The sequence below is a fragment of the Impatiens glandulifera genome, chromosome 5 (assembly GCF_907164915.1).
Source record: "Impatiens glandulifera chromosome 5, dImpGla2.1, whole genome shotgun sequence".
Lineage (NCBI taxonomy): Eukaryota > Viridiplantae > Streptophyta > Magnoliopsida > Ericales > Balsaminaceae > Impatiens > Impatiens glandulifera.
The window spans coordinates 47,252,113-47,265,948 of NC_061866.1; the positions used below are offsets into that span (position 1 = coordinate 47,252,113).

Sequence of the window (13,836 nt, forward strand, 5' to 3'; positions counted from 1 at the left end):
GCTGATTTAGCTAGCTATCTTATTAGTTATATGCATGCTCATTTCTCGATGATCATCATATATAGTTGCTTATTTAGCTAGCTATCGTTAAGCTAATGAATCTCGATATTATCTCTTCACAGATGCATGCTTATGCATAATTCTGTTTGCGAAAGCTGTGCAATTGGTGCTGTGATCTGTTGATTAATTTTTACTTTTCGAGTTGAAATTTTGCAGAATGGCCACAAAGAAGAGTGTAGGTTCTCTGAAAGAGTTTGATTTGAAGGGAAATCATGTTTTTCTGAGGGTTGATCTGAACGTTCCTCTAGAGTCTAGACCATAACTTCAACATAACCGATGACACCACAATCCGAGCTGCTGTTCCCACTATCAAGTACCTGATCGGTCATGGTGTCAAAGTTATTCTTGCTTCACATCTGGTATCAAACTTACTAAATTTCGCCTAGCTTTATACATACCATAAGCAGTCTACTATGTTAATTTGGAAGCTGAATTGTGTATTCTTCGAAATCTTTGTTAAGAAGAGTGATTTTCTTTGTCACTTTTTCTAGTTAGTACAGTTTGTCTTTATATCTAATGTTTGAAATTTTAACTGGTTTTTAATATGTAATCTACATATTTTATAATCTTTTGTTCCCAGGCTTATCCTCAGGATTATCTATGTATGACCTGAAACAGAGTTCATACTAATTGTTCCACTCCTATGTAGACTGTAGTGTTGATTTAGTGGCATTTTTCATTGGTGGTACTTGTTTTGCATAACCCCGACAGGCATGACATCTATTTAACTTAAGACGTTCTAAATGGGAAATGAACCCGTGACCTTTGGTTTTTAGGAACCACTCTTGCCACTTGATTACCTTAGTGGATTACTTGTTTTACACTTCTGTTATTTGTTTACATCTTTATCTTGTATTTTGAGTGATCTTCTTTCCTAAAAGACTATTTATCACCAAGTGTGGTGAAGTGAGTACTAATATGAATGAAACAGTCTGAGAAGTTTGTGGATATCTTCACTTGTTCTCTTGATGCGCTTCTTTTATCTCTTGAGATGAGTTGGTTTTCCCTGTACAATTTGTGATGAGGTGGTTTGCACAAAAGTAGCAACATCTTTCTGCCACTGGTTCTTCAATTCATTTTCTTTTGCGGAAACTGATTCTTTCCAGATGTTTGTTTGTTAAAGCATTCTCAAACTTTATTGAGCATTTGGATTTTGTTGGTTTTTCCCTTGCTTTCTTAATGTAGAGATCCTTGGTTTTGATTTTCGATTGTTATTAATATCTTGTGCTTCTCATTTTCATGTTCCTTAATGTGGTGTAGTATTTAGTAATTCCCTTATTTCAACATTGAGTTGTCTACAACTTTTTTTTTAAAACTTTGGATTCAGGGACGTCCAAAGGGTGTCACCCCAAAGTACAGCTTGAAGCCTCTAGTGCCTAGACTATCTGAATTCCTTGGAAATGAGGTTTGTTTCTATTCATGCACTTCTTAATTGATTTTATAGTGGGTTTGAGCTTACTTATCTGCCATTTACAGGTTAAGATGGCAAATGACTGTATTGATGTTGAAGTCGAACAGTTGGTAGCTGGAATTCCAGAAGGAGGGGTATTGCTTCTGGAAAATGTTAGATTCTATAAAGAGGAAGAGAAGAATGAACCCGAATTTGCCAAAAAGCTGGCAGCTTTGGCAGACCTTTATGTAAATGATGCATTTGTCCGCTCACCAAGCGCATGCTTCCACAGAAGGAGTGGTTAAGTTCCTGAAGCCTGCTGTTGCAGGGTTCCTTATGCAAAAGGTCTGGTTTTGGATTTACCCAAACTTATGTGCCAAATTATTCTGATCTCATTCACTTCTTGCACGGTCACCTGTCCAGTTGAAATTCATTTCTTATGCATTCTCAGCCAGTACATTTTGGGTTTGCTTACTTCAAATTTGAAGAACTATTCAGTTTGGTTATAGCTCATTTGTTTCAGGAGCTTGACTACCTTGTTGGAGCTGTTTCCAATCCAAAGAAACCATTTGCTGCAATTGTTGGTGGTTCAAAGGTGTCATTGAAGATTGGTGTGATAGAATCATTGCTAGAGAAGGTTGACTTACTTTTGCTTGGAGGTGGCATGATATACACATTTTACAAAGCACAAGGTAACTCTGTTGGATCATCATTAGTGGAAGAAGATAAGCTTGACCTTGCAACCTCTCTTCTAGAGAAGGCCAAACTCAAGGGGGTGTCTCTCCTTCTCCCTTCTGACGTAGTTGTAGCAAACAAATTCGCTGCAGATGCTGATAACAAGGTACTTTTCTACATGGAAAGTTGGAATAAGATAATAATAGTAGTAAATAGTATGAATGTATAGGTAAGAATGGTGTAGTAATAGTAAATAGTATGAATGTTATAATTACAATTAGTGTTAACTAAGCTGTTACAATATGATATATGTGTTTTGCAGATTGTGCCAGCCTCTGATATCCCTGATGGTTGGATGACTTTGAATATTCGGCCTGATGCTATAAAGTCTTTTGGTGAAGATCTGGTCAAGCGAAAACCAACTTTTGACACGATTCACAAACAGACTTCACGTTAAACCATCTCAATTACATAGTTCAAACCAAAACCAAGAACCAACTTTTGACACGATTCACAAACAGGCTTGTACGAGTTAACCACAACTTGGGAAATCAGCACATTGTAGAATCTCCATGTTTTTGATCTCCCCCAGTTTGTTGTTGATTGAGCTCTCAATATGAAACTTACAATTACTATCATTCACTAAGTGTGTAAAGTCAGTTTAATATACCATAATCTCTACTTTTTTGCCCACATTATTAATTTCATTATGTCACCTTAAATTGATTCACCAAGCTAGCAAATCCATTTGTAACTTAAATAACTTACAAAATTATGGATTTGGAACCAAAAAAAGTAAATGAAAATTAAAAAAATTAAAACGATCGCGATGGGACTCGAACCCACAATCTCCCGCTCCGGAGGCGAGCGCCTTATCCATTAGGCCACGCGATCTTATTGCTTAAATAATATACATACATATATAAATATATATAAATAAATATTATATATAATTCAAACTTCATGATAACTAACTAATCACAAATAATTACAAGTTGAATAATAATAATAATACATTTACATAATGAAGTTCTTCAAGAATGGGAAGAAGAAGATGATGATGATTCCATAGTGTTCTTCACTTTATAGCGATAAAGTATACGCTTCTTCTTAAAGCTTGTATTCTCAACAATCAGCGCCACTTTCCCTGGTTCTCTGCTTGTAAACGAGTTTCCAATTGCCGATTCATTCAATCCCATTTTCTTGCTCTTGTTTACAATCAACGTGTAAGATCCTTCATCTTCAGGTACAAATTCTTCTCTGTAATTCACTTCCCATCCTACTACTGTCAGGTCCCATACCAGTGTTATCCCCTCCTTCATTCATTCATCCATTTCAAATCAACAAACATATCAGCGTTATAATTGTTTACATTTATTCATTCATGAAATTGTTGCTGATTCATTTACCTTTGGTGTAGGTAGCTCAATTGTTTCAGATCCTCCAGCTTTTACTATAATTTCCTTAACTTCATCTTGGCTGGTGAACTCTGAATCATTCTCTTTCTTAAATCCGCCGTAATGCGCTGGAATCTCCTCCACAGGTATGTACCTTTGATTTCGTTAATAGATATGTTTTAGTTTGTTGATTGTTCAAAGTTGAAACCCTAGGTTAAGACTTAAGAGAGAGATAGATATATTTACTTGAGGAGTGTTTCTGATACTTTTGAAGGACGGGCGAATACGAATTTACTCTTGGTTCTTTGTGTTAAGAATGGATATAGGAGTGCATTGAATGCGTAATACCAAAACGGAACATTGATGAAAATCTGTGAAAAATTGTAAACGAAGTAGAATTAGAGGTTTGAAATGGAATTTCAATGTGGAAAACTATAGATCTTACATTTGTTTCAACAAATTCAGGATAGTTATCTTGGAGAATTTCAACAGCTTGTTTAGTTGCATTTCGTAACTCTTTCTTAGCTGGAACTGGTGTGTTCTTGAGATCGTTAACCTGTAGAAAGGCGGTTACTCCTCCTGGATTGAAATCTAACTGCTGAATACCCTTCTCCATTAGCTGAATCCTCCACCTTAGAAACTTCTGTCTACCTTCCTCAGTCCCGAACATTTTTTCGAAGAATTCGTCTGTCCAGAACACGTCGTAAACGTTGTAGCAAACAGGGTGGCGTTGTCTGTCAACGCCACTCATGTTGGCAACTGGAGAGAAGTGGTTTCCGAAATCCTCATCTAAGATTGTGTCCATCTTGAACTGTTTTCTCCATTGGAGGGTTTTCCTTATCATTTGGAATGATTCTTGAACTTGGAAATCATTTGCTTTTAGGAATTTCATCAGGACTGTATCTGTTCCTTTGTTTCCTTTACTGGGTAATAAAGGTATTCCCCATAAGGAAATATCATTGTCTACTTCTTCAGTTACAATATCAATTTCAACTTCAACTTCTTTCTCTTGTACAGCTCCTTCTTCCTTAGCAATCACGACTGCAGGTTCTTCATTCTTCTTCGCTTCCTCGCCTTCAGTGGTGGGAATTTCATTATTTTCTTGTATTATCTTTTCCTTTGAGCTTTCGCCACCCTTTGCCAACAAACTCGCTTCTCCTGTCTCCTTCCCTGTCTCCTTTGTATTCTTGAATAGAGTGTTCCCAAGGATGGCGTTTTCCAGCATTGATCTCAGTTGTGTCAGCGCCTTGGTCTCGATATCGTCGGGCGATAGATTTACATCTCCTTTGAATGTGAGTGCTCGCAGCATTGACGATAAGTCTCTTGGTTTGCCTTCGATTTTCTTCTCCTCTTTGTTTGATGTCTGGGACTTATTAAGTTCTTCATTGTCTGCCCCTGGTCCTTCTTTGATTAGTGTCTGTTCAATATTTGTCGTGTCATTTTCGTAAAATCCTTCTTTGATCGCCGTTGGCTCGATCTTGGCGGCAATGTTATGTTCTTCAGTTTTGCTGTTGTTTAATCCCTGTTCGGGTATGTTGTCTGATCCTTCTTTGGATTTAATTGCATCAATTCCAACTGTAGGTCCATCTTCTTTAGGAATATTGGTCGTTTCTGACATTGTTATTTTTTTTTGTTGTTCTTGGCGTTTTCTTTGTGGTAATTAAAATGTCAATTCAGTAAAAATGGAGTTAAAAAGGGTAAGAGAAGGGGGGCACACAAATGGTGTGATTCTCCCCTGTTTTAGCTGTTCCGTGAAATTGGGTAGAAATGAGCGGTTAATACCAGTTTGAACGGTTGTAATCTGTTAGAATTTTACCCAACTTAACTGCCAGGACCATCTGATTACAATGGTTTAGTTATTTTTAAATATTTATTATAATGTGATTTAATTATTATCCAAATTATCAAAACTATTCCAATAAAAAAACATTTATACTATCTTACAGGCAAAAGAATCAAACCATTTTCCGTGGCTAGTCTATTGTAATGGGTGCTACTATATCCTGGATCTTTCCTTAAACTTCTCAATTCCAACAATTTCCTCGTTTTCCAAACATTATCCCACAAACCAGCTCCAGCATATATACTTCCCAAAACCACATAATTAACCGCCTTCTCCGGTTCCATACAAAACAATCGCCTAGCCGCCATCTCTCCCATCGACATATGCCCATACCTACAACACGCCCCAAGAACCGCACCCCATAACGAAGCATTAGGCACCACATTCTTCATATCACACAACAAACCGTAAACTTCTTCCAACCGTCCTCCCCTAGCAAACATATCAACCATGCAAGAATAATGCTCTGCCCTCGGCTCAATCTTGTACTTACCCATCATAACATTGAAATACTCCCATCCTTCCTCGCTCAAACCGCAATGACTGCACGCGAACATAACTGACAAGAAAGTAACATCGTTCGGTCTGATTCCTTCAGTCTCCATCCGGCCAAACAATGCAACCGCCCTCTGTCCCAAACCGTGCTTCCCGCATGCGGCGATCATCGACGTCCAGGAAATGACGTTTTTAACCTCCATCTCGTCGAAAACCTCGTTCGCGTCCTCGATCTCTCCCGATTTCGAATACATGTCGATGAGAGCGTTTCCCATCGCCACGTCGCCCCCACCGCTCCAAGATTTTAACGTCAAAGCGTGGACTTGTCTTCCTAAGTCGATCCGAGCCATATTTGCGCACACGTTGAGCATAGAGCATAACATGATGTTGTCTACGCCTCCCTTGTGAGTCCTCCGATGCGCTTCCCGGAAAAGGGCAATCGAATCTTCTCCGAAGATCCCTTCCCGGGCGTATCCGGTGATCAATGCAGTCGTAGATACAGTGTCTTTACGTTTCATGTTTTCGTGAACGCGATACGCAGATCTCACATCGCCGCATTTTGCGTAGGAATCAATCAAGGAACCGGAAATTACATTGTGAGATTCATAACCATGTTTGATTACGAATACGTGAATCGCGCCCGCCCCGACCCTAGTGGTTCGATCATTCCCTCGGGTAGTGCTTGCTTTAATAAGACTCCCTAAGGTGAAACTATCGGGTATCAACCCTATCATCAAAAATCAAGATATAAGTACCATACATCACAAACCAAAGAAGTGTCTGTTGAGATTAGTTTTACCTTCTAGGAGCATAGAACGAAACAACACAAATGCTTCGGTTGGAAAACCTTGAACAACATAGCCGCCAAGCATGGAATTCCACGAGACTAAATCTCTCATCGACAACGATATCAACCCGAAGATATATGAAGCATCTTCCATCTTTCCACATTTAGAATGTAAATCAATCAAAGCACTCTGCACAAATAAGTTATCTACAAGCTTATCCTTTTGAATACATCCCTGGATTTGTTTACCAATCTTTAAACACCTCAAACTAATACATGCCCTTAAAGCACTTCCATAAGTGAACTGGTTAGCCTTAACATGACCATGTCGATGCATTGACGAGAATATCGCCAAGGCTTCTTCTGGGTAACCGTTTTGAGAATACCCAGATAAAAGAGAAGTCCAGCTAACTACACTTCTCTCAGGCATTCTGTCGAACACCTTACGTGCGTCAACCATACGACCTATTTTGCAGTAAAATATTACCAGCTTGGTAGTCAAGTACGTGGTTGATTGAATGCCATTCGTTTCTATCTGATTGTGAACAGAAAGGCCTAACCTTTTGGAATTTTGATCGATGCAGGTTTGCAAGAGCTTCGAGAAGAGATCGTAGTTGGAGAATGTAGATTTCAATATTGCATCTCGCAGACTTGTCAAGTTAGGTAATTTAGAGTAAAGGTTTGATCTTAAAGCCATTGATAGGTTTAGAGTATATTATTATAATACCTTCGTGCCTCTTCCTTACCGTCGTCTCGTTACGTCTTCTTTCCATGCAGGTCGTCGTCGAACTTCAGCCATTGACGGAGGGAGGTTAGTTTTTCTTTTTGTAAATAGATTTTGAAGAGTGGTTTTATGAATACAACTATTTCATAAAATAAAAGGATAAATAATGAATAGTGTCCAAAGAATAACTATAAAATTTTAAATAAAACTAGTTTATCATTCTTTCTTAATAATTAAATAAATATTAAATTTTTTAAAAAATTAGGTAAGTTTCAAATTTAAACAGTAATAATTTTTTCTTCTTTAAGGATGGACTGCATAGATATGTTTCTGTGAACCCGTTAATAAGTAAATTGAAAAATTCTTTTTCTCTCTGTCTTCATACTTCATATACTATCTCAATCTCTACTCTTTATTTATTTATTTATTTATTTTTTTATATGATTATTTCATCATCACTTATCTTCATACTTAATACACTATCTCAATCTCTAGTCTTTTCCTGATCATTCATCACCACTTATTTATCTATAACACTATTGTTAACAAGAACAAAAGATTAACATTACAAATTATAAACACAATTGTTAATTTGTGTGGCCAAGGTCGGCCGGAGTTGGAAGACCAATGCAAATTCAAATTTTATGGCTCCACAAACTACAAATTAAAATGAATATAATAATTATATAATTTATCAAAAAAACATATTAAATATATAACAATATTAGCTGGTGTAAAAAATATTTCAAAAAATATATTAAAAATATTAATATAATAAGTTGTAAACGAACAAATATACCATAATAATTTTCAATTTTTGAGGCAAAATTCTAAATATTTTTTTTTTTCAATGGATATCATTAAGGATTTAAGTTTTTACTTCTCTTGGTAACATTATTTTCAAATTAATAAGTTCTTTAAATAATGCATTACCATCAATGTTCATTTGTTGGTTTAGAAAAAAGCTAAGAAGAGAGAGAAAATTCTCTCCCCAATTATTTTTCTTTTCTAATTTAGTACAATTCTTCAATAAGGGTTCTTCATTAATATTTGTTATTTTCCCTTGAATAAAAATCTAAAGAGTTCTTCATCCCATTCAAATTACTCAAACTGATTTGATCCATTCAAATTACTCAAACTGATTTGATCCATTCAAATTACTCAAACTGATCTCGAAGCTTAAATAAATTTAAGGGTATTAAAAAGTAATCTCAAATATGATTTCTTTCTTTGTAAACTTAAAGATGATATAAAAGAGTAGGGATATATAAGATTTAGAATATGGATAGATAGAAACAAGTCTAATATTAAGGATAAAAATATGTTATAAAAATAATAAAATGCTTACAAATTACAATATAGATAGAGCAGAAAAAAATTAGTGTATTATTATATTATTTATAATATTGAGAGAAAAATAAGTAATATATTATTATCTATTTTGAGGGAAAGCTGTCTTCCTTGATGCCCGTGATGTTGAAGATGTCCTACTTTGTTTTGTCCTTCATGCCTTCATAAAATGCCACACTTTTGCTTTCATTAATCGTTAAACCTGTAACCTCAGAAAAGAACGTTAGTGCAACCCTAATAGTTTTAATAGAATCAACGTCTGCGTGCGCTAGAATGAACAAATCGTCAGCAAAGAATAAATGGGTTACCTCCTCTACCTCACAGAATGAGTGAAAGATGTATGAACGATTCTTTCGAAACATTGCGAATATGCTCTCAAAGATCGCCATGATAACTACGAAAATGTAAGAAGAGAGGGAGTCCCCTTGCCTTACCCTGTTTTTACCCTTGAAATAGCCTCCGTAGACTCAATTGACGCTAACAACAAAACATGATGATGAAACGCACTGCATAATCCAATCGATAAAAATCATAGAAAAGAAAATACAACCAGAAAGTCCCGAATGACTTCCCATCTAATAGAGTCGAAAACTTTCTTGATATATATTTTGAAAGCCACTCTCAAGGATATTTTCTTTTTCTCGTAGTCTTTTAAAAGGCTATACATGAGAAGAATATTATGAGAGATTGTCCTACCGGGGATGAATGCAGATTGATTAAGATTTATTATTTTTCCTATGACATTATTAAAGCATTTAGAAATGATTTTTGAAATTATTTTATAAATCACATTTCAATATAAAATTGGTCTGAAATCTTGTACTTTCTCGGATACCGCAGTTTTAGGGATCAAGGTTAGTACCGCTGTATTCCATTTCTTTAACATCTTCCTGTTTTTGAAAAACTCCAAAACCCCACCAGTAACGTCTTTACCCACAACCGACCAATTGTCTTTGAAAACTATGCATTAAACCCATATGAACCTAGGCTTTTATTCCCATCAATACTAAATAGAGATTCTTTAACCTCAACCCTCGTGACCACCCTTATTAGCTCGCGACTATCTTTTGCAAAGATTTTCCTATCAATAATGAGAGGTGAATACTAACCCTAAGTTCCTGGGTTCGATCCCATCAGGCGACAAGTTTTGCACATGCTTAATTGGTTAAGTGTGTTTGCGGGCTATATACTTAATCCGTTGTCCCATTTTTTAAACTCACCCAAAAAACGCGCCTAGAGAGAAATTTTCTCTAGAGATTTTTTTCTCACATCGGGCACGACCTACACATCAACGTCGCCGGAGCTTCCGACGTCGGAATGATCTCAAATTTCTCCAGCAGTTGCGTCTCTTTCCCCCTATAATCTGACCGAAGAAATTTCAATTTGGCCGGAGGAATTGGAAGATATCGTGATTATAGTTTTTAGATCGGATATTTGGGTCACTTTCGACACGATCGGCACAATCGGCATGATCGACACGAATGACACAAATTACATAGTTTCTCGCTGTGACCGCACTTCTACATCAAAAGTCGGCCGTCATCCTCCAGCGCCTTCGATCGGTTGTCGTGCGCCCTCTGGAACATGTTCTGTTGTGCAAGTAATGGTCGCGGTCATCTTCTCATACCGTCGACCGGAGCATTTCGTCAAAACCCCCTTCTACAGAGACTTGGCGTCAAATTGGCGTTAGTTGCCTTCCTCTTCTCACTTTTCTCTTACAGGTTAGTTCGGAACTCGGTCGGGACATCAAACCACACCGCGAGGCGCGGGTAGGTCTCCATTGAACTTCTTTCTTGCCGTTGAATCAAGTGTTCGGTCTGGAGAAAGCTTTCGTAGCTACAGACCGTTCCAAAATTGCTTAAACCCTTTCTTGTTTGATCAATTATCTTCAAGCCCCTGTTCCGATGCGATTTGTTTCCAATCGTGCTGTTTGCGCCCACCCTTTGCTGCAGAATTCCAACCTTTGTGGCTCCTTTGAAGATTAGACAGTTTGCGCTTGATCTTTCCAATGACTGGTACGCGCCCGTCAAATATAATTACTCGGGCAAGGGACGTCCTTCAAGTCTGCCCTGATGATCCTAAGAAGGTGCTGAAGGGACCGTTGACAAGCAGCAAGGCTAAGTCCGATAGACGAACTCGCAGGTCTCTTAACAATCATAGGAAGCAGAAGCCAGAAATCATGGATGAAGTCCTAAACAATGGAGAAGATGAGCCTATTGATTCTATGCTAAATACATCATCGGGTATGAATTCTTTTCCACGTGCTGATAAATTATATGAGAATAGTTATATTGGGATTCATACTGTAATGATATGCATGTTCATAATAGAAATGATAGGATTAAATTAATAGGAAAAGATAGAACTGCATATAGAAATGATAGGACTTTAATTCTAGAAAATTTTGTTGTTATTGAACTTGCTGCACAGAATGGACCATTATGGTCGCTAGTTGGTACACTAGACCTAATCGGTCATTATATTGGGAATTTGGAATTGAAATCTTGTCTGGTTGAAACTGATCACAATCGGGTTGCTTGTGCTAAAAATTCGGTCTCAATGCTGAAGATAATCTGTCAAAAGGGCTCTAAGGTAATGCAGGAAAATGACATAAATTGTACAGGTTTATCGGGTCCTATTGAAAGCTTAATGTTGGGGTTTGTTTCTGCATCGGGTGAAAACATTATGCTAAGATCTATGTCTTTTTTGAATGATCCTACTAAAATTGGTATTAGGGTTTCTATTGAGGTAAGTATGACAAGGCTGAATAAGACTGTTGGTCGAGAATTAGTAGGTTCAAAGAATATTACAAGGTCGGAGTTAGTTTCAGAAATATGAAAAAATGACAGTTTAAGTTATTCAGGTGCAGAGAAAGATTAGAAAATAGATTTTACCAGTCCTGCTAGAGAGGATGCTGAACTGGGAAAAATGGGTCAAATTGAAATTGCCTCTACAAAGTTGGAGATATCAGCTACTCAAAGTCCATTGGGTCTAAAGAAGGACATAATTTCAGAATCTTGTTCTGCAATGAGAAATCTTGCAAATCTGAAAGTCTTGGGTTCCATTGATGATTAGAATGCTAAGTCTACCTGTCCTGCTAAGGATCAGATGGAAATTCAGACAACCAGACTATGGACTAAGCTAAAAAAATGTTGGACAGAAGACACTAAATGCGCCCATGATTTTGAAATTGAGGCTAAAATTGCAGGATCTTCTAAACAGCCTACACATCTTGCTGAAACTATTGAAAGACATAGTCTAACAGAATCTGGAAATACTGAAGAAATTGAATCTGAGTTGAAGTTGGTCATGAAGATAAATTCAACTAAATTTTCTTTGGGATTTACTTCAGCATTCTTCTTGAACTTGAGTTATTTGTCTTCATGTTTTTCCTTTCTTTGATTTTCGATCCATTATTACCCGTCTTAGCTGTTTTATAATTATTCAATCATGTTTCTTGACCGATCCTTTCAATTTCAGCACTTGTTTTTTGGAATAACCCAAACTGTCATTTTTTCTTATTTCTGAAACTAACCCAATCTTGTAATATTCTTTGAACCTACTAATTTTCAACCAAAAGTCTTATTCAGCCCTGTCATACTTACCTCTAACAATACAATTTAAAATATCCTCTGTCTTAATTTTATTTAAAATATTTATTATCATAACAATACAATTTTTTAGACGGTGTTAATTTAAGTAAAACTAGTACATACTATAAGAGTAAAATTAAAATTAATTTGAATATCTCAACTCTATATTGATTCAGTCCGAATCAAAAACAATATTGGAACCGCATATAATATTTTGATAGAATAATATACGGTTGATAAAAAGTATAAATTAAATCAATTGGATCCCTTAATATATTTTAATTAATGTTATGATGTATGTAAAATTCATTTTAGATAGATCAACTTAAAATATTAAATTTTTTGTAAGTTTTGTTTTTAATTATATTCATAATATTTAATTTGTTATTATTATTATTATTATTATTATTATTATTATTATTTTGTTTTTAAAAATAGAATATATTTTTTATTATTTAAATGTTGAATGTTATATTTGTTAATTAAATATATTATTTTTATTCACGTGAATGATTTCAAATTTTTAGACGTTATTATTTATCTATTCTTAAATTTATGTAGTTGACAAATTTTATTTTAAATAAAATATTATTATTTATAAATTTGACTTTTACATCTTTGTTTAATAAAAAATAATTGATTGTTATTATAATTAATGTTTTACTTAATTTTATTTGATTAATTATTTTAAAACTAATTAAAAACTTATCGAATATATAAGATTCCGACCTCCTAACTATTATCGAACAATTCAATATCAATATCAAATAGATTGAATTAAGATTAAAGGTAGGATATTTATTTTGGTAATTATATATTTATATATATAGAAAATGTCTCAATCCAAACTCAATTTAGCTGGCTCTCTTATTTCATATCATAATATATTTAGTTTTAAACCTTAAATAAATAGGTTACTTAGTCAAGTTTACTATCACTTCCAAGACGTTCATTATCATCTTCTCTGCAACTATCACTTCCGCGATGTGTATTGTTGCCTTTGTGTTTTGGTTTTTTTACCATGATTTTGCATATGCATGACTTATCGGGTAACATTGTCCACTCATACCGAGCTATTTTGCATTGACCACGACTCTTGGTAATGCTAACTTATTTTACCTTTGAAAGTCTGCTTTTTACTAATTTATACTCATCAACCACCGATGATTATTACTCATCCTTTGCCACTACAAATAATATCAAGTTAAACCATTTAAAAAATAATAACATAACAATTTGAGAGATAAAATGATAAGATAAGAGCTTAATTATCAGGAGCATAACATAGGAGGAGGAGAATGAAGAAGACACTTAACCTAGGTCTAGCCGTGATTCCCTTGCAAAATATGGACTCCAACGTCTATATGTTTCAGTCCTTGGCAAACTTCAAAAATAGTTTGCGCGCTTTTCAAAGGAAAGATCCGAAATGAATATGTCTTTCTCCTATCTCATCCAAGTGGCAAATTCATTGTTTCTCAAGAAGTAGTCATGAAAGGAAATTTCTTTTGATAAATATGCACAA

At 35.4% G+C, this 13,836-nt stretch overlaps 2 protein-coding genes, 1 non-coding gene and 1 pseudogene across 3 annotated transcripts; 1 reads left to right on the top strand and 3 right to left on the bottom strand.

The window, feature by feature from the left end:
* The first annotated feature begins 1,464 nt into the window (after window positions 1-1,464).
* LOC124939535 lies at window positions 1,465-2,582 on the top strand (annotated as a pseudogene).
* Window positions 2,583-2,946: 364 nt separating this feature from the next.
* On the bottom strand, window positions 2,947-3,019 carry TRNAR-CCG. Its single transcript has one exon. It is a non-coding gene; the product is annotated as a tRNA-Arg (tRNA).
* A 140-nt stretch (window positions 3,020-3,159) lies between these two features.
* Window positions 3,160-5,140, bottom strand: LOC124939536 (patellin-4-like). The gene is made up of 4 exons (XM_047480001.1): window positions 3,968-5,140; window positions 3,769-3,893; window positions 3,535-3,676; window positions 3,160-3,441 (listed from the first exon to the last, which is right to left on the bottom strand). Exons 1-4 carry the CDS (start codon window positions 5,138-5,140, stop codon window positions 3,160-3,162), a joined length of 1,722 nt encoding a protein of 573 aa, XP_047335957.1.
* Window positions 5,141-5,418: 278 nt separating this feature from the next.
* Window positions 5,419-7,497, bottom strand: LOC124940330 (pentatricopeptide repeat-containing protein At3g20730). Its single transcript, XM_047480840.1, has 2 exons — window positions 6,660-7,497; window positions 5,419-6,587 (listed from the first exon to the last, which is right to left on the bottom strand). The coding sequence occupies exons 1-2, from the start codon at window positions 7,342-7,344 to the stop codon at window positions 5,458-5,460; spliced, it is 1,815 nt and encodes a 604-aa protein (XP_047336796.1). The 5' UTR covers window positions 7,345-7,497; the 3' UTR covers window positions 5,419-5,457.
* Between the last annotated feature and the right edge of the window lie 6,339 nt (window positions 7,498-13,836).